Source organism: Carcharodon carcharias, chromosome 2 (assembly GCF_017639515.1).
Source record: "Carcharodon carcharias isolate sCarCar2 chromosome 2, sCarCar2.pri, whole genome shotgun sequence".
NCBI lineage: Eukaryota > Metazoa > Chordata > Chondrichthyes > Lamniformes > Lamnidae > Carcharodon > Carcharodon carcharias.
The window spans coordinates 118,397,496-118,421,751 of record NC_054468.1 but is presented as its reverse complement, the minus strand read 5'-3'; the positions used below and the strand labels follow the sequence as shown (position 1 = coordinate 118,421,751).

Genomic DNA, 24,256 nt, shown 5'->3' with positions numbered 1-24,256 from the left:
GCTACAGTGTTATAGTGTTAGCACACCCCAAAGTGATGTTGGTAGGGATTTGAAGAATATTGACCCAGTGACACTAAAGAAAGAACGATCTATGTCCAGGCCATGATGGTTTGTGACATAAAGATGATAATATTCCTGCTGCATTACTGTTTCTCTCCTCGGTGATAAAGGTTGCAAGGCAAGACAGTGCTGACATTAGTGAGTTGCTGCTGTGCATGGTATGTACGCCGTGTGCCAGGGAAGAGGAGCTGGCTATTGATTTCAGTGGCAGGAGTGCCAGGCAAGCAAACCGATTTGACTTGGATGGTACTGAGCTTCTTAAGAGCTGTGGCTGCGATCATTCAGTAATCCATCATACTTCTGAGTTACACTTGTATTTTGTGGAGAGGCTTTTAGGGACCAGGAAGTGAACCACTTGTCGCAGAGTACCCAGTTTACCATGCTCTTGTAACCACGGTGTTGATATGGCTGGTCTTGCTGAACTCGTGATCAATGGTGCCAAGCCTGCCCACATATTGTTGACAGTGGATATACTGTTGAAGGTTGGGGGAGGTGATTAGACTTTTAAATGTTGGAGATCTTGGCACTTGTATGAATGTTATGTGTGACTTCTCTGTGCAAGCCTGAATGTTGTCCTGCTGTAGTTGGGAAATCTCAAATGAACAGATAAAATATGAACAGCAAGTAAAGTCTATGACTGTAAGAGCAGAAACTCAAGCAATCAAATTATACAAAAAATATTTTTAACTGCCCACTTTTTTTTCTTCAGTTTGTTAAATACCACTGAGGTTTATAAAATAGCAAAGGCATAAGAGATTACATAATTAATATTGACATAACAAAACTTATCTATAAAATCCTTTTTTGGGCTTTTTCTATCCTTTCATTGGTGTTTTTAGTCAGAGGTCTGAACCTTTCTGAAGGCCTGGGGTTTGCATTAATATTCTTCTCAGAGCAATTAGTTTCTCAGTTGGAGAGTTATCAACTACACTTTATTCCCAGCATGCTGCAGACTAAGCTTGTGCACTGTAGGCCACCTCCAGTATCTGTCAGTAGGATGTTCTCAAGTAATCTCTACAGTGATCAAAGCATCTCTTTACTTGGACTCAAGTAGTAATTCGGTTTGCTTTTCCAAATGATTTCAAAACCAGCTGGAACATACCAGAATGTTTAAAATATAAGTTTTGAAAGAGAAACTTGCAAAAAGCTGCAGCCTGAAACTGGCCAGCACCCTCCAATGTTCAATTGATCTCTGAATGACCAGAAATGAACTCTAATGTGTTGTGACTTTCACTTTATGGTCTTTGGGTGCAATCTCGCCATACCAGCAGAATAATTGATGGCGCATTTCCTATTAAGCTCTCCTCGCCATATCAAACTGTTACCATGAGCAATCATAACATTTCCTGTCGCACTTAAAAAGTCAAAATAAGTCTGATTCCTGACTGCCCTTATGAGAAATGGAAAGAGAACCAGTAACTAACATTGACCTGATCGAAATAGAAATTTAAATTTGATCACTGCAAAGGAATTTAGCTTCAACTACAATAACATAATACTTGTGGACTCTATGATATAAAGTTTCAGTTCTTATAAAGCATTGACTTATGCTGAGCAACTCCATGGGGATATATCCCAGTATTTTAATTAGAAATAGCTTAATAGTGAGGCACTGGGTATTACTACTGATATAGGCAACCCTACATGAGATTGGCTGTTGTAGCTCAAATAGGTTAGGTTTAAAATGTCACTCTAATGCATTCGTCATAAAATAAATAAGGAGAAGCTGTTTCCACTGACAAGAGAGTCGATATTTAAGGTAATTGGCAAAAGGACCAGAGGCAAGATGAGGAAATTTTGATGCGGTGAGTTGTGCCTGAAAGGGTGGTGGGAGTAGATTCAATAGTAACTTTCAAAGGGGAATTGGATATATCCTTGAAAAGAAAAAATTTGCAGGGCTATAGGTAAAGAACAAGGTAGTGTAACTAAGCAGGGTAGTGTAACTAACCAGAGCGTTCTTTCAAAAAGCTGACATTGGTACAATGGGTCTGATGGCTGCCTGCACAGTATCATTCTATGAGTCTTGCTAATGCATTTGACCTGCCCCATTCTGTACAAAGAGCTCAATCAGTAACGAGAGAACTGGGTTCATTACCCGTCAGCTTATAAAATAAATGTGGATTGAGAGAAGATTCTTAAACATCCTTATCTAATGCGTTTAGATTTATCAAAACACTTGGTGCAGAATTACAGCGATGTGGAAGAACTCATGGAAGCTGGAAACATCAATAGAACCACTGCTGCCACAGGGATGAATGATGTCAGCAGTCGTTCCCATGCCATTTTCACCATCAACTTCACTCAAGTGAGTGTCCTGAAAACAACCTTAATGGGTTCAGTTTTATCAAGTATCTTGTCAGCCTGAAGGCATAACTGTCAGTCGTTACTCTTGAGACATTAACGAGAGCTGTACTGTAGATTTCATTAATGAAGTTGGAAGGCAAAAGCATTTCAATCGTGCTCTGTAGTAATTAGTATTGCACATGTGACAGTTGCTGGAATTGCCTTGAGGGCAAACTGTAATCTGAACTCGCCCAGTTGCTCATTGTACATTTTGGTGAAGGGCAACTTTCAACAAAATTTAATTGTAATAGCCATTGTTAAGTTTTGAGGCTATACTTCAAAACAGTCTTCAGTCTTTGTAGTTTGAGGCACCCTTTCAGATCTTACTAAATCTATTGTTTTAATTTTAAATCCTCCAGCGCCATTTAAAACTGCAAAGTTTGCATTTGGTTAAGAATTTTTGAAATTTTCATGAAGGGACATATTTCTTCTTCCCTGTGTTTAAAAATAAAAAATGCCAGGTCCAAGTGCTGTTATTCACCAAATTACTGCACCACACTGACCTATTCTACCATACTTTACATAGATTTTTCAAAGAATGTTCTGTTCTTTCACTCCTGTGCATGACAAAATTGAGTCATATTTCTGAGATGCCTTAGGACACTTCTATATGTTAGCACTTTATAAATATGAGTGACTGGTATTCAGTGTAACAGCTGCCTCTTCCTATGCCTCTAAATAAAGCACATGTTGTAATAGAGGTTCTTAGTGAATGAAGAATATGTAATAATTAATATTATTAAAAACTCTGAAGAGACTTGCAGGATGCTTAAAAGACAAAAAAATTTAATGCTGCCCTGATTAGCTTCTGTGCATAGCTAGTTTCAATTTTGTAGTCTTTATAGCATGCTATATGTTGTGGGTAAGTCTTCTCTCTTTTAAATTGTTTTCACAGGCTAAAGGTGGTTTCTTCTACAAACTAAAGTCTGTGATCTTGTATATGCTTTGCAGACTCCGATTAATAATTACCCTTTAATTACAATGTTGGCCATTGCAGATTGCATGGGATGCCCATGATCTTTCGACTGCCTCAAATGGCAGAAAATGCCATGCAACAGACTAATGAATACAGACTAAAAATGTATAGATTTATTTACAGTTAGAATAACACCATGAAATAGTGAAATATTGCTAGGTAATTGAAAATATAATACTTAAACTATAAATTACATCAACCCACGAGGGAGTAAAATACAATTTTTAGAATTACAACATATTGATACGTAGGAATGTATGAAGAGGAAAAGTCTACTGTGGTCCATCTGGATAGTTCCAGTGCCCAGGAGCTTTAGGAATCCTACAACACCTCCATACTTATCAGTTTTTTTAAATGTACTTACCGGAATCTCTAACATCAAATTTAAGAGTCAACACTCTCCATTTCCCTTGTCGATCCATTCCATGTCTCCTTTCTGTGCAGTAGTTAAATCTTCAAGAAGGCATTCCATGTCATGCTAACAGGCTTCCTCATATCTGATAGTACTTTAACCATTTCTCATTCATTTAGTACTCAACAAAACTCCTGTGCCCTGATTAATTTCCAAAATAGTCACCTTGACCCTGGCCCCTTAGACATCTCAGTCTCCATTGTGAAATGTGGGTGAGGGAAAATGGTTTCAATTTTCATTGTGCTTTCTTCACACTTGTACTTTTACTATGGTGCTGCATTTATATTTTTATTTTAAATTAAAAAGAAAATAGCCTCATTGTATGTCAAAGCATAAGTAATTGATCTCTCATGCTGCTTCTACAAAGCAACTACTTTCAGAAAAAATCATTGCAGTGGGCCCTGAGTTTCTTTCTTAATTGAAATCCTAGGCCAAATTCGATGCTGAAATGCCTTGTGAAACCATTAGCAAGATCCACTTGGTCGATCTTGCAGGAAGTGAAAGAGCAGATGCTACAGGTGCTACTGGTGTAAGATTGAAAGAAGGAGGGAATATTAATAAGTCTTTAGTCACACTGGGAAATGTTATTTCTGCTTTGGGTAAGTCCTTTATTCAAATTTTTCTTGAACCATTTATAATCTTAGAAACAATTAATGTTTATTAAAACGGCCATGGCTTTGAATTTCTATGAGGTTCTTCAAAAGTGATGAACTGAACTGCTTTTTATTTTCACAGCTGACTTGTCTCAGGACAGGTCAAATTCTCAAGCAAAGAAGAAACAAGTGTTTGTGCCTTACAGAGACTCCGTTTTGACTTGGCTATTGAAAGACAGCCTTGGTGGAAACTCAAAAACCATTATGATTGCCAGTAAGGTTTTAATTTTTTTTATAAGGCGTACAATTTCAAGTCCCAACATATTCATTTTATCATTATGCCTATTAACTATCCCAAACACTGCTTGCTTTATATTATAATTATAATGAATAATAAGACCAGAGTCAGTTGGTTGTGAACTCTGTTCATATCCATTTTGCTTGGCATAGGTACCTCCAAAGAAGGATTTAGACTGGTTCCAGATATCAGCATTTTGAGTTTGTGAACCCACTCGTTGTTATGGTCTAACCTGGAATAGGAGTAGCCCAGATATGATGACTCTCCATGCTGAACGGAGAGTCAGAGAAACATTGCTAAAAATAAGGATATATTCTTGCTGAAGTGTAGTGTGAGTCCCTTGTACTGAAGGACATTTTATTTCTAAACCTGCGCATTTTTTTTCCTTTGGCTACCTTATTCTGCCTGGATCAACAGCTTTTTAAAACTTGTTTCCCCACATATTGTCATTAATGGTAAAGCAGCAAGAAAAAGCCAAAGACAAGCTAAGGCTAGTCCCTAAAATTCCAATCCAGTGGGTTTAACATTCAACAACAAATGTAATTTTTTTAACATCTTTGACTCCACCATCTTACCACGTTGCATATTCCAATTGCCCTTTTGAGTAATGACTTTTTAAACACCTTTCACTAATTTAAGTCCCATTTCCTGCTAGTTTGAGTAGCCTTGAAATAATTTCATAGGTTCATCTCAGTTATATAATTTTAATAACAGCGGTAGTCTGCATTTATACATTGCCTTTGGCATTGAAAAGTGCCCCAAAGCACTTCAAAAAGGGATAATCAAAGAATATACCTTGTTTAGATCCTCTTATCACTCCAGATGCAGCTTTAGTTTCTTTAAGAGGAGGGAAGTTATGGACTGGGTAACAATAGATGGTGAGAACGTATTAAAAAGATTATCATTACTGGAAGTTGGTAAGTGACCTAGTCCAGGTAGAATGCTTCCTATGATGTTGAAAGAAACAAAGGCATTAGTTGCACTTTTTTCAGTCATCATTGGTTGCAGGATTAGTACTGGAGGAATGGAAGGTTGCTAATATTATATACCACTATTCAAGGAAGGAGAGAGGGATAAACCAGAAAACTAAGATTAGTGGTGGTGAACTTACTGGTACCCGTTATCAGGACAAAATTATCTTTCATTTGAAAAAGCATGGGTTAATCAAGGAAAGCCAGTATGGATTTGTTGAAGGCAAATGTGTCCGACTAACTTGATTGGATTTTTTGAGGTAATATAGAAGGTTGATCACAGTGGTACAGTAGATATATATATATGGACTTCTGGAAAAAATTCAACAAAATAACCACAGGAGGCCTATTTAGGTATGGAAGTCTATTTAGAAGATGGAAGCCCATGGAATTAAGTGGAAAGTGGCAGTATAGACTGAGTAGTTGCAGATGAATTACAGAGGATGTGTGAGGTTGGCGCTAGACAGATGAGGGTGGCATACCATGACAGCAGATCTTCTGGCTGGAGTAACTCCAAGCAGCAGCAGGCAGTATAGATACAAAATAGGCTCAGTGACAGGAAGCGAAGTATGGTGGGTGAATGTTTTTCAGACTGAGGTGGTTTGCAGTGGTGTTCCCAAAGGGTCAGTTTTATGCTCGTGACTGTGCAATTTTTATAAATGACCTAGACTCGGGTGTAGGGAACAACATTATAAAGTTTGCAGATTATACGAAACTTGGCAAAGTAGTAGATCATGATGAGGCTAGTTACAGGCTTCAGGATGACATAAACAGGATGGTGAAATGGGCAGAAGCATGGCAGATGGATTATAGTGCAGAGAAGTGTGAAGTGATGCACTCTTGGGGGACTAATATGGAAAGTCAGTATTCTATAAATGACATTATCTTAAAGTGGAGATGAGCAGAGGCTACAGAGCCCATTTACACAAATCCTTAAAATTAGCAAGGCAAGTTGATCAGGTAGTTAAAAAAACATTTGGGTTACTTGGGTTTATAAATGGAGCAATAGAAGCAAAGAGATCTTTCTAGAATTTTATAAATCACTGGTTAGGTCGCAAACAGAGTATTGTAGACAGTTCTGGGCACCACACTTCCAGATAGATGTAAAAACTTTAAAAGGGTGCAGAGGTGGTTAACCAGGTGTTACCAAGGATGAGGAGCTTCAGTTATGAGGAGATGTTGGAAAAGCTAAGACTGCTCTCCTAGGAATAGAGAAAGTTAAGCGATGACACAACAGGGGTTTTCAAGATGAGTTTTTAATCAAGATAGTAGGGAAAAGTAATTCCCTCTCATGACTTGGTCAATAACTAGTCATCGACTCAAAACCATTGGCAAAAGTGGGGAGAAGGAGAATTTTTTTCACTAAGACTTGGTCTTATCTGGTCATTGCCTGAAAAGGTGGTGGAAACTGGTTCCATTTATAATTTCAAAAGGGCGAGGACTTGAAGATGAGTTTGTAAGTCATGGACAAAAAAGCTGGGACATGGAACTAAGTGCAATGGCTTTTTTAAAGACCAGGCACAGGCATGATGGGCCGAATGATGTTCTGTGCTAGAAGTTTCTATTATTCTATGAATTTTATTAAAAAAATAGATAATTGTTAAAGACTAAAAGAAGCATTGTATTTGCAAGCTATGAGCCACCGATGCATTCTTTAAATTGTGCATATTTCATATGTCCAGACTGCAGGATCTGCATTCAGCTAACGCATTGTTCTGGGTAAAAATATAGAATTGGAAGTTCCTGCAACAAGAAATCTTTGAAATCACTTGAATTAATGCGAACTTCCACTTTTATGCTATTAGTCTCACTGTAAAAAATCTTGGAAAATGTTGAGTCTTGTTGAATGAGATGTGACTAGATTTTTAACGGCATGCTAAATTCATAATTATTGTAAACAACCTATCTAACCCTGAAAAGCTAATTTTATATTTGTGAAATATCAAATTTCCCCATTTTCATAAAAATCCACATTTTAAAAATCTTTTTAAAGTTTAGCATTTCGACTTCTAACTTAATCCTATATATATGACCCAGTCGTTATTTCATTGCCTAAAATTATTAAAAAGTGAAGGAAAATCAGTGGGATATAATGTCTGTGAGAATTCTCAAATTCCCCTTTTCGTCATTGTTGCATTTGTGATACTGATAGCAACTTCTGATGTCTGTATGTGTGCAGTTAAATGAGGGAATCTAGAAGTTGCTGTCAGTGATGCCCTGCTCCTCGAAAGGGTGCTTTCACAGACTTCTTCAGGGGCTGCTTAGCCTGCTTGATGACATCACTGTTGCTGGATGTCTGGAGGTCCCCTTGAGCCGAAGCCAAAATCGAAGATGGGAAAGGGCGATTCCATACCACGTAGATCGCTAGCCTTCTTTGAGGTCAGTGGCAAGCTCCATCATTTTGCCACTGACCGTGAAATCCGCCTTTCTGTTACATCACCCCACGCTAATGATATGTCATTCCATTGTAAGTTGTATGAAGAATTCTGTTTTGTTTCAGGATTGTCTTATATAAAGATGCTTTGAATATCTGATAGGTAACTCAATACTTCATTACTTTTCATTATCCTTTTTGGTGTAGCCATTTCACCAGCAGATGTCAATTATGGGGAAACATTGAGTACACTTCGCTATGCAAACAGGGCCAAAAACATCATCAACAAACCTACCATTAATGAAGATTCTAATGTCAAACTCATTCGTGAGCTCCGTGCTGAAATAGCACGACTGAAGGCTTTACTTGCACAGGGGAATCAGGTTAGTTTTTATCTTTTGATGGATTGGTAATTTATTTTTATTTTTTTTGTGGGGGTAAAGAGTTCCTGATTACCAATTTTAATTGCCTTATTACATTATGGTAACCTCAAGACTAATTGAGTTGTACAACTAATGGCTAAGTCATTTATACTCATTGAGCTTGGCTTATAGAAGTTGCAATTTTCCTGCATGGATTGTTGCAGGGATAATGGGAACATGTTAACGACCCTTCCACAAAAAAATTAATGGAGCTTTGAAGAATTATAAACCTAATTAAGAAACTTTCTTTTGGATGTAATCCACTCCTGATCAAGATTAATAATTGACTTGGATACAGGGACTTCAATTTTCTTGTTTCAGCTCTAGGTGGCAGCCAAGGTTTTCTTGTACAGTTTTAGCTGAGCTTGTGGGTGAAATTGAAAAGCAGTGGTGTGTTTAGAACATAACCTCAGCTGTTAGCACTAGATGTCCAGTAAAGTGTAGCAAGTCTGGTGTCAATCTGTACCTAATCCACCTAAATTTCAAGTGCACTAAAATTCATTGCATTTGAGCTACCCGGGCTTGGTTTGGTCTTTAAAAACAAAACTTGTATTGATGGTATGGTTCAGAGGGTGAAATATCCCTGTGGAGAAATACTGAAGTGTCTCATTTTAAGCAATCTTTTAGTAGAGCGTTTTTATTAAAATGCATATGATATAATACCCCCGGACTAATAATTTTAGTTTAATGCATTCTGAACTATCCAAAATACCTTGTTAATCTTACTGGACTTCCAATCGAAAGAGTAAGGCAATTATATTTTTGGCTACAAGAGATGACCGGTGTGGTAACTCCAGAGAGAATTTCTGTCTCCAGTAATCAGTTAGACAGCAAGGTCCAGCAGAGTTTCTATAGAATGACAGGAATCTAATATCCTGAAAAAAAGGTGTTTGACTAATCTGACTTGCAGCACAAGTTTTTGAGTGTTCTATATTACATGATATTAAGAGCAACAAAGGTGCCTGGATTCATTTGAGACCTACTGGCAATTTCCTTCAAAGTAGAGAGGGCTTATTCCACTGATCTTCAGGTTTTAACTGTGAATTAATTTTTTAAAAAATTAAATAAAAAAGCTAATTGAGTAATAATCTGGGTTAGAATACTGTTCATCTTTGGGACTGTTTCATATTGAATCTTGACAGATCACATGGTTTTGTTTTGTTTGTTAATTGCAAATTGAATGTGTATTTGCAGCATTCCTAACTGGCCATAATTTAGCATAGTTTGCATTACATTTGAACTAATGTGGCATTCTCTGAAACTCAGGCGGACCACAGGCTGATTGGTGTGGGCAGGTGAAAAGTCCTCACAGATGCAGTAGATGATATAGTTCTGACATCTGAAATAAGACAAAATTGAGGCCATGTATAGGTAGCTTTACTCTGCTCCTGGTTCCTGATTGAGAAATATTAATGCTGTGTGAAGAGTGTACCATTCCTCAACATATATTTGAGAATTCTTATTTGAACCAAGATTCTGTTTGTTCTATGCCCTCCTATTTTTAAGAGAACTATATAACATGATGGTGGAATTGCTCTGTAATTTACAACTATGCTAATATTTGTACATAGGAACATAGGATATAGAGCAGTAGGCCATTGGGGCCCCTTGAGCTTGCTTCGCTGTTCAACTAAGATCATGGCCATTTTCCCACACAATATCCATATCCCTTGATATCTTTAATATCTAGAAATCTGATGATCTCTGTCTTGAACATATTCAGTGACTGAACCGACACAGCCCTCTGGCGTTGAGAATTCCAAAGATTCACCAGTGTCTGAGTGATGAAATTCCTCCTCATCTCAGTCCTAAATGGTCTACCTCTTATTCCAAGACTATGTCCCCTGGTTGTAGACCACCCCTCCCCAGCTAAAGGAAACATCCTTCCTGCATCTATCTTGAGCCCTGTAAGAATTTTGTATGCTTCAATGAAATCACCTCTCATCCTTCTAAATTCTACAGAATATATGTCCAGTCTCCTTAATGTCTCCTCATGGGACAACCCCGCCATTGTATTATATTTGTATAGTGCTTTTAATCAGCCAGATTAGTTAGCCAGACCTGGTGAAGGATTGCTAAACTAGTTGTGTCCTAGATGCACTCAAATCTGCAGCCCTTATAGCCTTCATGAAATAGAAGATAAAGATCATACCAGCGGATTGACTGGGATGGGAGAAGGTTGAGGTTTTACTGACCGCTTGGTGGGGATCATAGGTATATATATATAAGGAAATGGTTAAGCAGCTCAATGGCTGCAGAAGCACTGTGATGAATTGAGGGCAGACGGTTATGCAGTTGGGATTTGGAAAGTGCAGCTTTAAGTGATTTGGGGCAATTCCTTTTCCAGAACAAAGTCGGGATTGATGGTGGTGAGGGATGCAAAGAAGTGGTCAGAGCTGGCCTTGTTAGTGATAGAGAGCATTGGAGTAGAAAGGTAATTGAGAGATGACAAGATGACTGTATATGGGTGGACAGTTAATATGGAAGTTGGATAAGAGGTCAGTGAATGGAGAGGAGTTGAACATACTGGAGGAAAACGTGGCGCAAAGTCCATGGCAACAGTAGTGGGTGGGTGAGTAGGAATGGAAAGGAGATTGGAACATCAGACACCATGCCCGCCACACCCCCTACCCCCTACTGAGCATGTTGGATGAGAAGCTTATTGAAAAGGGAGGATGTGGTAAATGGAATAGTTGCTTATGAGACAGTAACGGTTGCCTTGATGGGACCTTTGGAGATTGCTGAGAGAGGTACAGATGGCAGCATTGTGCTTATTCAAGGGGTAGTTGTGCCTAGAATGGCAGCAGTGAAGTAGGAAGAGAGAGAAATAATCATTGGCAATTTCTTGTGCAAAAGATTTGGAGTCCTTTTTAGAAGTTGCCTGGACAAATCATTCGTCAAGGTGGGGCAGACCATTTTGGTAGCAGTTGGCTAAATGTCATTTGCAGATGATTAGTTTTTGATCATCAGATTTTGTTTGTGTTCATGATCTATCCCTGGTTGCTTTTTATACCCATTTTGCATATCAGATAGTTTACCTTGTTCCAAAAACAAGCAGTGTGTCTGCCAGGCACCCGCAATATTATCAAAGATAAGAGATATTGCTGAACAAAAGTGACATGTCAAAGCTTTTTGTCTTGTACTTATCAGGACACTTCACAAGAATATCAATATAAGGGGAAAACGACAATTTATACTGTTTCATGATGCTACTATGAAGTAGCAACACGAGTGGTATTCACCACTAACAAGATGCTGCTGTCAACCCAAAAAGATGTTCTACCTATCACACAAATAAGTAATATGGTATATGAATTTCAGTATCTGTGTGATGCTGGGCCGTACAAAGGCTGGCAGATTGTATCAACCAGCATGCCCCAGCCGCTGTTTGCAACAGGCAAGGTACAGACCGTATCCAACCAGCCCATGCTTGCAAAACTCAAAAGTATCCAACATTAGATGTGATTCCGCAATTGGACAACATTTGCTAAATAATCCTCAGGTGCTAGGAATTACACTAACAGCTAATTTAAGATTGTCAATCGGGCTCATGGTGTGATGCAATTGCGTGCACTGAAAGCTACATATGTTAATACACAGGGCCCTGTTCTTTGCAGATTGATGGAATGTGCACACACATTGCGCCTGTTTCATTTAAACAAAATAAGTGACTCATTCCTCAGATCAGTGCCTTGACCATCAGAGTCAAGCTGCCTGGTTTAAATTTCACACGATGTTCAGCAGTTAATTGTCAGTTACCATCAGTTGGTGCATTCTCCATGGCAACGCCTCTACCAATCAGAGCCCACTTGCCAACCAATCAGCACTCTTCACATCCAGTACAAATTGTTGTCTTCCCCTTACGTTGGTATTCTTGCAAAATGTCCTGAGGAGTGCAAGATGAAAAGCTTCGACATGTCACTTTTTTCAACAATAGTCCAGTTCTGTACTATCAAACGACTATAGATATGACAGTTTCAAATGCATTTGGCTTAAGAATTCAGAAAAATTACATCACTGAAAAATTAGCCATGCAAGATGGTACCCTCTAGATAGGTGAATGTTCCCAGACAAATAGTCATTTGGTAATACAGAACTTGAGTATTACTTAAAAAAAAAGTCATTTTATTGAAGCTTTTCATCTTGCACTCATCAGGACAATTTGCAAGAATAACAAGTGTAAAGGGAGCAACAATTTATACTGTATGAGAAGAGTGCTGATTGGCTGGCAATTGGACTCTGATTGGTAGAGGCATTGCCATGGAGAATGTACCAGTTGATGGTGATTGACAGTTACCTGCTAAGCATTGTTTGAAATTTAAACCATGCAGCTTAACTCTGGTCAAGGCATTGCCCTGAGGAATGAACCAGCAAATGGCTGTCACTTATTTAGCTGAAACAGGCGCAGTGTGTGTACATGTTCTTTCTGTCTGCATAGAACATGGCCTGTGTATTAATGTAAATAACTTCCAGTATTCGCTAATGTGCCACACTGCGAGTCCAACTGACAATCTTAAATTGGCTGTCAGCATAATTCTTAGCAAACTAAGGATTATTTAGCAAATGTTGTCCAATCGCGGAATAGCATCTAATGTTAGACACTGTTTTGAGTTTTGCAAGTGCGGGCTGGTTGCGTACGGTCTGTACCTTGCCCGTTGAGAACAGCGGCTGGGACATGCTGTTTGATATGATCCGCCAGTCCTTGGGATGTGTGACCTACATACCTAGCATCGCAATGGCCCTGAAATTTATATACCACATTACTCATTTATGTGATAGGCAGAATGCCTTTTTGGCTTGATGGCAAAGCTTCAACAAAAATGTTTTCAGACGGTTCACTGTATTGCTTAACCCAGAGAGAGAATTATCCCACAGTTAGCAGACGTCCTCCATAAACCCTTTTCTTTTTTGATAACATAAAAATTAAAATACTGAAGCTTGTACTGTTTGAGATATGATGGAGTATGGCTTTTGGCATGCATAGTATCTAGGTTGTGTGTGAATATTTGCAGCAGTAAGTATGCAAATGTGGATCATGAGTGTGATGCTGAGAACTCTCCACTGCAGGCTATAGGTTTCTCTCCATGTTGTCTAATTTCATACTAAGACATGTGTTTACCCACAGCCAAATATATTTTCCTTTCAGATTGCGTTATTGGATTCTCCGACAGCTTTAAGTATGGAGGAGAAGCTTCAACAAAATGAAGCTAGAGTAAGTAATTTTATGTTGTACATACTCCTTTTGGTATTGAGAGATAACTTTAAATTAATTCTCCAATTACATAAATTATATTGAATTTATATCAGAGACACAGGCCATTTGGTCCTACTGTATAAAATTAGTTGATCACCCATGACATTTAAACAGGAGACAAGACCAAGTGTGATCCACATTTGAAGCAGGATTAGAGGATTCGGTCAGAGCTTTAGATATAATTTAGTCTCCATTTTAGAGTCACCCATTCTGTCCTTTTTATATTGCACCTTGATTTTATATTTTTCATGCCTTAACCTAATGAAAGTCACCAGTAACATCATCTGTGACTGTGGTCCAGTATCTCTTTCCAATAGAATACAAAACAAAAGCTACAATAGGACTCTCTTTCTCTCCTCTTTTTCTCTCTCTTCCACTCTTTCTCTCTCTTACATGCAAACACTTCAAAATCAACATAAATCTTACACTTTGAAATTTGTTGTATAATTTGTCTTCCAAGCACTTGGATAACAGAACCAGAAAAAATATTGTTAGAAGCTGTGAAAGAAATAATGTTTTGTTTGGCTAGATAAGTGCTGCTGATAAATCCTGGGAAATGTACACTGCACATCCTTTGAAAGATTTGTTTTCACCTAAGCAGAGTTCCATTCTTGTCACAAATGTCAGGCTAAGTCCTGTCATTCGTGAGAGCCTGAATCCTTCAAGTAAATACTTGTAAAGGTGTAAGAGGCAATTTAGTGGAAAAATATAATTGTGCTCTAGTTAATTAGTTTGTTTTTTGAAAGGTTTTACACAAAAACATAATTTGTGCATTCAAATTTCAGTTACTCTGGGAGGAGGACAAAAAACGGGGAATGAGTTTATTCAGAAAGCACTTTGAGAGTCTCAATTGGTTTGGGAACAAACATTGATAATGAAATATCTTGTACGTGGTTTACCATTATAAAACACTGATCTATAGATAGGGATGTCTTATTATAAACCTTTGCTACTATGTTTTAGGCTATATTTTCTCACTTTGATGAGGACAAAATTGGCACAAAAATGCACACACTCCAATTGCAGAAAGCATTACCCTTGGAAAAACTATCCTTGGTTAACAAATTTACAAAAACAATGAGTATTGGTCAATATGCACCAAACAACATTGGAAAAAGCAGGAAAGTTCACATTTTACAACAAGAGTGATCATAACGTCCTGTGGATTCATATAGTTACTCAGCGGTCACTATTTTATATTGCCTTAAATAGAATTTTCAGCACAGAAACAGGCCATCGGTCCAACTGGTCCATGCTCCACATGAGCATTTCATCGCCCATCTTCATCTAACCCTATCGGCAAGATCCTCTGTTCCTTTCAGATATATTCTGGCTTTAGATTATTTTTTCATTCAATTAGATGGATTGGTGAAATATTTGGGGCAAATGGTGGCATAGTGGTAACGTCACTGCAATACTAATCCAGAGGCTCTGGGGACATGGGTTCAAATCTCACCACGGCAGCTGGTGGAATTCAAATTCAATTATTAAATCTGGAATAGAAAGCTAGTCTCAGTGATAGTGACCATGACAACTATTATTGTTTGTTGTAAAAACCCTTCTGGTTCACTAATGCCCTTTAGAGAAGGAAATCCTTACCTTGTCTGGCCTACGTGTGACTCCAGACCCACAGCAATGTGGTTGACTCTTAACTGCCCTCTGAAATGGCCTAGCAAGCCACTCAGTTCAAGGGCAGTTAGGGATGGGCAACAAATGCTGGCATGAGAGAATAAAGAAATTCAGGTTGTTGGCGCAGACTAACCATAAAAAATGGTGCAGAATTATCGAGAAGTTTAAATACAGTTTTCTTGCCAAAGTAATTGTCGAGTTCCAGCTGAAATAAGCTAAAATCAAATTAAATTTCCAGTATTCTAATCTGTAGAGATGATGTTGAGATGCGCACACATCTTACTTTCTTTGTGCACTGAACAAAGATTCATCTCACTTGCTTGCAAGTCTTTTTGGGCAGAGGCAAACTGGACTTCCATTTCCAAACAAACTCTTTGAGCAGATCAGTACTGTGTTCTCTAGTTTCAGTTTAACTCTTCACCCAATGATATGAGTGCTGAAGGAGAATTTTATTGACCTAAATACAAGCATGCATAATTGGCATTCTTGGAGGAAACAACCCTGGACTCCGAACTATTAATAGTTGTGCAGTTTTTATGAAGGGTTTGTGGTAACATAGATACAAATACAGCAAATCGCAGCATTTGTGATTGCGGAAAATCCCAATGTGTTCAGAAAACTAGAATATGCTGTGATAGATAATTTCTATTTCATCTGCATTGTAATTAAATTTGTAATTTTTAAACACACCCTGTTCAGAATCAGAATGAATCCCAGACCAGCATTCCACATTAGGATTATGCTTTTTAAACTCGGTGACAACTGGGATTTTATTGTCCAAATTCTTGCATGTCAATGATTAGACATCTGTTTGTGGGTAGGGGATGTTCTCCTGAATCTTTAGTGCTTGTTCCATGATTTTGTTTTTTAAGAAATAAATCTTTTAGCACTGATTTCAGGTTACCTGGCTTAGCTACTTAATGTGGACTAAAATAACTGAACTGCTATGGAATATCTGCTAATAGCTGTTTCACAAAGGGATCCAGGTGCAACATGTTTCTCACTAACTGTTCTGCATCTGTGGGAAGCGGATTTGGTGCAGAGAAAATTTATTAATTTGAAATGCTTCATTGGTTGTTGCCTGTTAGGTAGAGGAACTGACCAAAGAATGGACGAATAAATGGAATGAAACACAAAATATCCTTAAGGTAGGTCTAGCATAAAGTATTTTGCACTTTGCCCATGGCAAGTACTTAATCAGGTAATTGCCTGATTAATATTCATACATTTGGTGATGAAAGATATTATTGCTGAAGTAAATGGAATGATTAAAATTTACATCTGATTAATCACTAATATTTAAGAAAATATTTAACTTAAATGATTCCGATATTTTGCTATGAACTTTAAGGAGTTCACCTGACAATGGATGAAAGAAACCCATATGTAGCACACATAAGGTGGAAGACTTGGGGGCCCGACATCTGACGCCAAAACTGGCAACACACCCGCTGACTCGATCCCCAGGGACCCGAAGAAATTAAATCTTTAATGGGCAGTGAGAATCCTGCCAACGGAACAGCTGGCTCCACGCAGGACATTTAATTACAGGACATACCCCAGCAGGGCAGAAACCCTATCCCTCCAAGAGCTGCCTGCCAATCAGAGGCCGGCAGCATTCCATTACCAGCAGCGCCACTGGGAGTGGTGGCTGCTGCCAGTAATTCACTTGGGCCTTCGACAGAGTTCATCATGGGATCTCTGGAGAAAGGTGAGCGATGATGGAATGGGGATCATTGAGAGGGTGTTGCTGGGTCGAAGGAAAGGGCAGAGGATGGCTTTCAGTGGGCCCCCAGCTTTCCGATGCCAGGTTTCTCACTCAGGCACTGAGTACCTTTTGAACGAGAGATCACTTCCGGTAGGTAGGTTTGTTCGTTGGCCACCTCACATGGCAAGTCCCCCAGCTGCTGTTGGTTAAACACCAGTGGTGTTGGGATGAGGCCCTTAAGTGCATATTAATTGTCCACTTCAAGGCCTCAATTGGCATCATGATGAGATGGCCATCCTAAAACTTCCCACCCTGGATATAAACCGGGGAGGCGGTGGGGTCATCACTGTGCACCTTCCTACCCGACCAAACCCCCCCACACCCCCCCGCCGCCCCCCGCCTAGGAACTCACTTCCTGGGTGCATTAACTTCTGCCCCGGTTGTCTTATTTTACCAATTACTTACTGGTGCCTCCTATATGAAGCTACCTACATTTCAGTAATACTTAAGTTTATTGCATCAAAATGCTGCGGGATTAATTTTTTTAAAATGCTGCCTTTGCGATAATTTGGAAGAAGTGCAATGTGAAATTAATTGTCAGTATAATATCGGGATTGAGACTGCTTGACTGATGAGCTGATTTTGTTTGAGTGACCAGAGATTGGAGGGAGTAACTTCAATATCTTGACAGAAAATTTGTTTTAATCATGGCTTTTGGGGCATCTAGACCAACCTCATTTGGTATAAGAATATACCAAGTTAGTTATAGAAATGGAAAATGCTGGAAATACTCAGCAGGCCTGGCAGTTCCTGTGGAGAGAGAAACAGCTAACGTTTCAGGTCTCCAACCTCTCATCAGAACTGGAAAAGTTAGAAATGTAACAGGTTTTGAGCATTTGAAGTGGGCTGAGGAGGGAGGGGGCTGGCGGTGAGAAGGTGTGGTAAGGTATGAAGCACAAAAGGGAATGTCCGCGATGGGGTGAAAAGCAGGAGAGATTAAATGACAACAGATTTCATGGTGCAAAGTCAAAGAGTATAGTTAGTTACCCCACTGTTAAATTTGATGAGTATTTCCTTGTCATACGAAATATGTTGACAGATCTGAGGCATCTGTCCTAAGTAAAAGTGAAGAGACACCTTGTTTTTACACCTTTAGTTGTATACCTTTTTGAGACATTTTATAAATCTGTTAAATTAATATTACTTCTAGCCAATGCTTGATTTGCAGCTTTATTCAAAATGTATTTGTGGTAACCTATATTGAAGGGTATACAAAGGCTGAAAAAAGCAAGTAAATTTTAAATTTATTTGGTGTTTCAGTTTATTTATGTAAGGTGTTTCAAAGCATTAGATGTCAATCCTACTCAACTACTGGTTTTCACCAACAATTTTGTGCCATAATTTGTTGAAGATCAATAAAAGTTTTTTTTTAAATTATTGGGATCTGGGTGTCGCTGACTAGGCCAGCCTCAAGGCCAATTCTGTTTGCCTTTGAGCAGGAGGTGATGAGCCGCTGCCTTGAACCGCTGCAGTCCATGTGGTATAGATACTTCCACAGTGCTACAAGGGAGGGGAGTTCCAGAACAGTGAAGGAATGGCTCATAGTGGCATTTAATGTGTTGTGGTCACTAGGCCAGAGTGGAAAAACCTGTCAAATGGCTCCACGACTGATTAATACCTGTTTAACAGGAACTCTTATGTGGTGATAAATTGTTGCTCCTAAAGTTGAAAGCTCAGTTTTATAAGCCACATTACATCATGTAAATACTGATTTTTCTTAGCAGCCCCAAGTTTATTACAACTGTCATATTAAGATTAATCTGATTTCCAAGTATCCATTAGATGGTTGACAGTCACCCTTGTGTACAAAAGATGGTATCCAAGATGTTATCTGGACTGCCAGTCAATGTAAAACAAGCGAATATTGCTGTATTTCCCCAATGTATTTGAAGAATAACATTGCCTGCGCTATTTACAAAGCACAAATATTGCTATGCCAAATCTATTTGAATCCACAACTGTCCCACTGTCTTAGCTCTGTTTTTTCATCTTGACTTTTCATAGGTAGGACCTAGTGAATCACCTTCTCGGGTGCTGATCTTCAGCCGTACAATCCACCCACCCTGCCCATCACAATCTTCTTGCTGTAACACAGTCTTACTGTGCAAAGTTCAGTTCTTATTAATGCATCACTGTTGGACACCACCACCCCACCCCTTCCCCACACACCCTTTGCGCCAAACTGAATCCCAAAAACCTTGCCATCCACTGCATTCCAAACTGTCCAGCCACTATTCCTGTGCCTTTGTCCGAATGAATGAAAGTTTGTCACCAAAAAGAAGTATGTTCAAATTCACTCTGAATGTAGCCAGTGAAAAACTTTTGAAGTATAGTCACTGATGTAATATAGGGAAATGTGGCAGCCAGTTTTGTGCACGGCAAGCTCCTCCAAATAGCAATGAGAAAAGTGAGATTATTATTTATTGAGGGATAAATAATATGAATTATGCCATTGGATCTGTTACGTCTACCCGAGAGAGTAAATGGGGTCTCAGTTTAATGTCTCATCTGAAAGATGGCACCTCCAAGAGTAGAGTATTCCCTCAGTACTGCACTAGATTGTCAGTCTAGATCATGTGGCCAAGTCTTTCAAATCAGGCATGAATTCATTACCATTTCACTCACATGTGGGCTATAACTGAGCCAAGGCAGACACACTTGGAAAAAACATTACAATGCAATTTACAATATCCCCGTTTATGTACTGTATCATTAATTGAAATGGTAATTACTTGCATTGAGAAAATTGGAGCGCTAATAACTAGTTGTTTAATCAATGAGTGCAAATGAGATATGCTTCACAGATTAATAGAAATGATGGCGTTGGCTATAAAATGTTTAATTTCAAGTTGCACATGAACTGTTCCTAATATTTTCCTTCAAGCATTCATTTAGTAGATTGCTTGCTTATGAATTTTTGATTAGCATGCAGGGAAAAACGTGTGGGGAATCTACTGTAGATGCTGGAGATCTGAAATAAAAACAAAAAATGCTGGAAATACTTAGGCCAGGCAGCATCTGTGGAGAGAGGAACAGAGTTAAAGTTTTGGATCGAGATGACCTTTTATTAGAATTTCTATAGTTCTAAATAAAGGCCACACTGAGAATGATGGATTTCTGGTATTGCCAGCTTTTTGTGTTTTGGATGTGATATTAAACCAAGCTCTGTCTGCCCTCGCAGGTGAACATAAAAGATCCCGTGGCACTATTGAGGAAGAGCCAGGGAGTTCTCCTTGGTACTTTTTCCAATGTTTGCCGCTCAACCAACACTGCTAAAAGTAAACTATCTGGTCAATAACACATTCTGTTTGTGGGAGTTTGCTGTGTGCAAATTGGCTGTTGCATTTCCTACATTTCAGTAGTATGATTCTATGAAACATGGAGACATTATGCTAAACTTGGATAGAACCTTGGTTAGACCACACAGAGTACTGTGCCCTTTTTCTGGTCATTGTATTACATAATGGATATAGAAGCACTGGAGAAGGTGCAAAAAAAAACTTACAAGGATGATACCAGAACTGAGAGCTTAATACCTATCAGGAAAGGATGGACAATCTAAGTTGCCTATTTCCAGAAAAGGCTGGCAGGTGACCTAAAGCGCATCTTTAAAATTATAAAAGGTTTTGATGGAATAGACATAGAGGGCAGAATTTTACGGCCCCATTTCAGCAGGGTTGGGGCCGTAAAGTGCAGCGGGCCGTTATAAATCCCATTGACGACATCCCGCTGCTGTAAAATTCTGCCCAGAGTGTTTCCACTTGTGGAAGAGCAAAACTAGAGGCCAACGATATTAGATAGTCAGGAAATCACCAGGAGAAGCTTACTTAGAGAGTCCCTGATGCTGCTACTATGCAGGAGCAACACAAGTGGTATTTGTCACTAACCATCAAGCCAAAAAGACATTCTGCCTATTACCCAAATGAGTCATGTGGTATATGAATTTCAGTGCCAGTGGGATGCTAGGCATGTAGGCCATACAGCCCAAAGACTGGCGGATCACATTAAACAGCATGTCCCTGCTACTGAGATAAAAGCAAAATACTGCGGATGCTGGAGATCTGAAATAAAAACAAAAAATGCTGGAAATACTTAGGCCAGGCAGCATCTGTGGAGGAACAGAGTTAAAGTTTCAGGTCGATATCAGAATTTCTATGGTTCTAAATAAAGACCACACTGATAATGGTGGATTTCTGGAATTGCCAGCTTTTTGTGTTTTGGATGTGATATTAAACCAAGCTCTGTCTGCCCTCGCAAGTGAACATAAAAGATCCCGTGGCACTATTGAGGAAAAGCCAAGGAGTTCTCCTCGGATCACCACCATCAACACCCCTTTGTCCTTTTGTTTATGACAATCCCTTCTTTGCCTCCACCCATCACTGACCCTCTATCCAGTTCTACCTGTCCCACCCCCCTCAACCAGCTTATATTTCACCTCATTTCTATACTTCCTCAGTTCTGATGAAGAGTCATACAGATTTGAAACATTAACTGTATTCCTCTCTGCAGATGCTGTCAGACCTGCTGAGTTTTTCCAGCTATTTTTATTTATGTCCCTTCTACTGTTTGCAACAGACCATACCCAACCAGCTTCTGTTTGCAAAATTCAAAACACAGTGTCCAACATTAGATGTGATTCTGCGATTGGACAGTATCTGCTAAATAATCCTCAGAGTGCTAAAAATTACACTGATGACTAATTTAGGATTGTCAGTCAGGCTCGCATTGTGGTGCACTTGCATGTACTGGAAGCTACATACATTAATACACAGGGCCCTGTTCTTTCCAGACAGAAAGCACATTGTGCCTGTTTCAGCTAAACAAAATAAGTGGTAGCCATTCGTTGGTTCATTCCTCAGGGCAATGCCTTGACCAATCAGAGTCAAGCTACCTGTTTTAAATTTCAAACATTGCTTGGCAGGTAACTGTCAATCGCCTTTAACTGGTGCATTCTCCATGGCAATGCCTTTACTAATCAGTGTCCACTTGCCAACCAATCAACACGCTCTTCTCATACATTACAAAGTTACTGCTTCCCTTGACATTGGTGTTCTTGCAATTGTCCTGATGAGTGCAAGATGAAAAGCTCCGACAAAACGCCCTTTTTCCACAATATTTACATTTCTGCAGGTCAGTTGTGGACTTCATTTGGAGGGATATTGAAATGATGGTGGATCCTGGGTGCGGTCATGGCGAAGGCTCCCAAAGTATGGGCAGAGCAGAGGGATTTAGGGAGAGCATTCCCAAGGACAAGGGATTAGTGGCTGGAAAAGTGATGGAGCAGAGGAAGCTGAAAATAATGAGTGCGATGCACTGTCAGCCATCTTGGGTTGATGTAAAAGATCCCATAGCATTGTTTCGAAGAAGAATAAGGAAATTCTCCCTGGTGTCCTAGCTAATATTTATCCCTCAACCAACATCACAAAAAACAGATTATCTAGCCATTATCACAGTGCTGTTTGTGAGTTTGCTGAGCGTAAATTAACTGCCGTGTTTCCTACCTTACATCAGAGACTACACTTCAAACATAGTTAATTGGCTGTAAAGCACTTTGGGACATCCAAGCCCAAGAAAGATTATAATTATAACTGCCTTTGTTGCTGCTTGTTCTCTTTGCGTGGCTACCCTTCCTATTCAGAAGAATGTGTGTACAATAATTTAATCCTAAACCTGTCCCACTAATTATTCCATTGATTGTTTACAAATGGCTTTTCCAGATATAACCCATCGATTTTTATCTTTGATTTCTCTGCACGCATGTAGACAGATCTAGCTTGCCCTTTTCAAAGCTCATTCATTTGTAGCATCGAGCTTATGTTACTGGGCTAGTAACTCAGTGTGCATGGTCCAGTCCTCCTTTGTCACCCAACCCAAGCCTTCTTCATTCCTGTTGAATCACAAATTTGTCCACTTCTCTTATACATAGTTTGGAAAATAAATCCTTTCAAGTTAATGCAGTAGTACCCATTTGATAACATAACTAAACAAATCTGAATTTATTCAGATTGCACCAGTATGCTCATTAACGAAGAGAGTCTTATCTAATGGCTTGTAGAGGCAACTTCCTTGCCGCTGATAGTATTTTGAACTGGGTTAAGCCTCACATCATGTAGACCTCTGTGTTGGTGGCAATTATGTCGGTTAAAAACCACCTCAATTTGTTTCTTGTTATGAGCGTCCCCTCCTCCCATAGCACTTCAAAGGCTGTTAATTACTGAAACAGATGCACATAGTAAACTTGATTCAATACCAGGAGAAACATTTGACCTGATATGCGACCAGAGCAAAATACTGTAGATGCTGGTAATCTTAAATAAAAACAAAATGTTGGGAATAGATATCAGGTCTGGCAGCATTTATGGAGAGAGGAATGAAGTTAACATTTCAGGTTGATGACCCTTCGTCAGAAGCTCTGACCTGAAATGAGATCTGGTTCATGAAAGGAAGCAAAGATTTAATTTTGCACAGCCCATTATGCAATATAGAAATTCAAACCATAGAAAAATAGAGCATTTGAAGGAGGTCATTGAGCCCATCATGTTCATGTTGGCTGAAAAGGAGTCAGCCAACCCAGTCCCACTTTCTGGCTCTTGGTCTGTAGGCTTGTTGGTTAGAGCACTTCAAGTGCATATCGAAGTATTTTTGTGAATGTTAAGGAGGATTCTGCCTCTACAACCCTTTCAAGCAGTGAGTTCCAGATCCCCACTACCCTCTGGGTGAAAAATTTCTCTGAGTCCCCTATAAACCTCCTACTTTTTACCCTAAATTTATGCCCCCTAGTTATGGACCCCCTCAACCAAGTGGAATAGGGTCTGCCAATCCATTCTATCTAGACCCCTCATAATTTTATACACTACATTAGGTCTCCCCTCAGCCTCCACTGTCCCAAAGAAAACAGCTCTAGCCTATCTAATCTTTCCTCATAACTAATTCTGCATTCCTGACAACATCCTCATAAATCTCCTCCAAACCTTCTCTAGTTTGATCAGATTCTTCTTGTAATGTTATGATCAGAACGGTATGCAGTGTTCTAGCTGTAGCCCAAGAAGTGTTTTATCCATTTCTAGCATAACCATATCTCATAACCATACCTTCTTGACCACCTTATCTACTTACCAGCCACCTTCAGGGACTGTGGACTTGCACTCCAAGGTCC

General features: G+C 39.2%; 1 protein-coding gene across 5 annotated transcripts in view; it reads left to right on the top strand.

The window, feature by feature from the left end:
* The window catches only part of kif16ba (kinesin family member 16Ba), a 146,947-nt gene that overhangs the window by 39,295 nt on the left and 83,396 nt on the right, over positions 1 to 24,256 (top strand). For all 5 annotated transcript variants that reach the window (XR_005946343.1, XM_041215291.1, XM_041215272.1 and 2 more), the window contains 6 exons: positions 2,223 to 2,365; positions 4,222 to 4,390; positions 4,527 to 4,658; positions 8,235 to 8,410; positions 13,596 to 13,661; positions 16,421 to 16,480. Coding sequence is in view for 4 of the 5 variants with exons in the window: in XM_041215291.1 (XP_041071225.1) it covers positions 2,223 to 2,365; positions 4,222 to 4,390; positions 4,527 to 4,658; positions 8,235 to 8,410; positions 13,596 to 13,661; positions 16,421 to 16,480 (746 nt within the window). In the remaining variant the exon portion in view is untranslated. The remainder of the gene's footprint in view (positions 1 to 2,222; positions 2,366 to 4,221; positions 4,391 to 4,526; positions 4,659 to 8,234; positions 8,411 to 13,595; positions 13,662 to 16,420; positions 16,481 to 24,256) is intronic.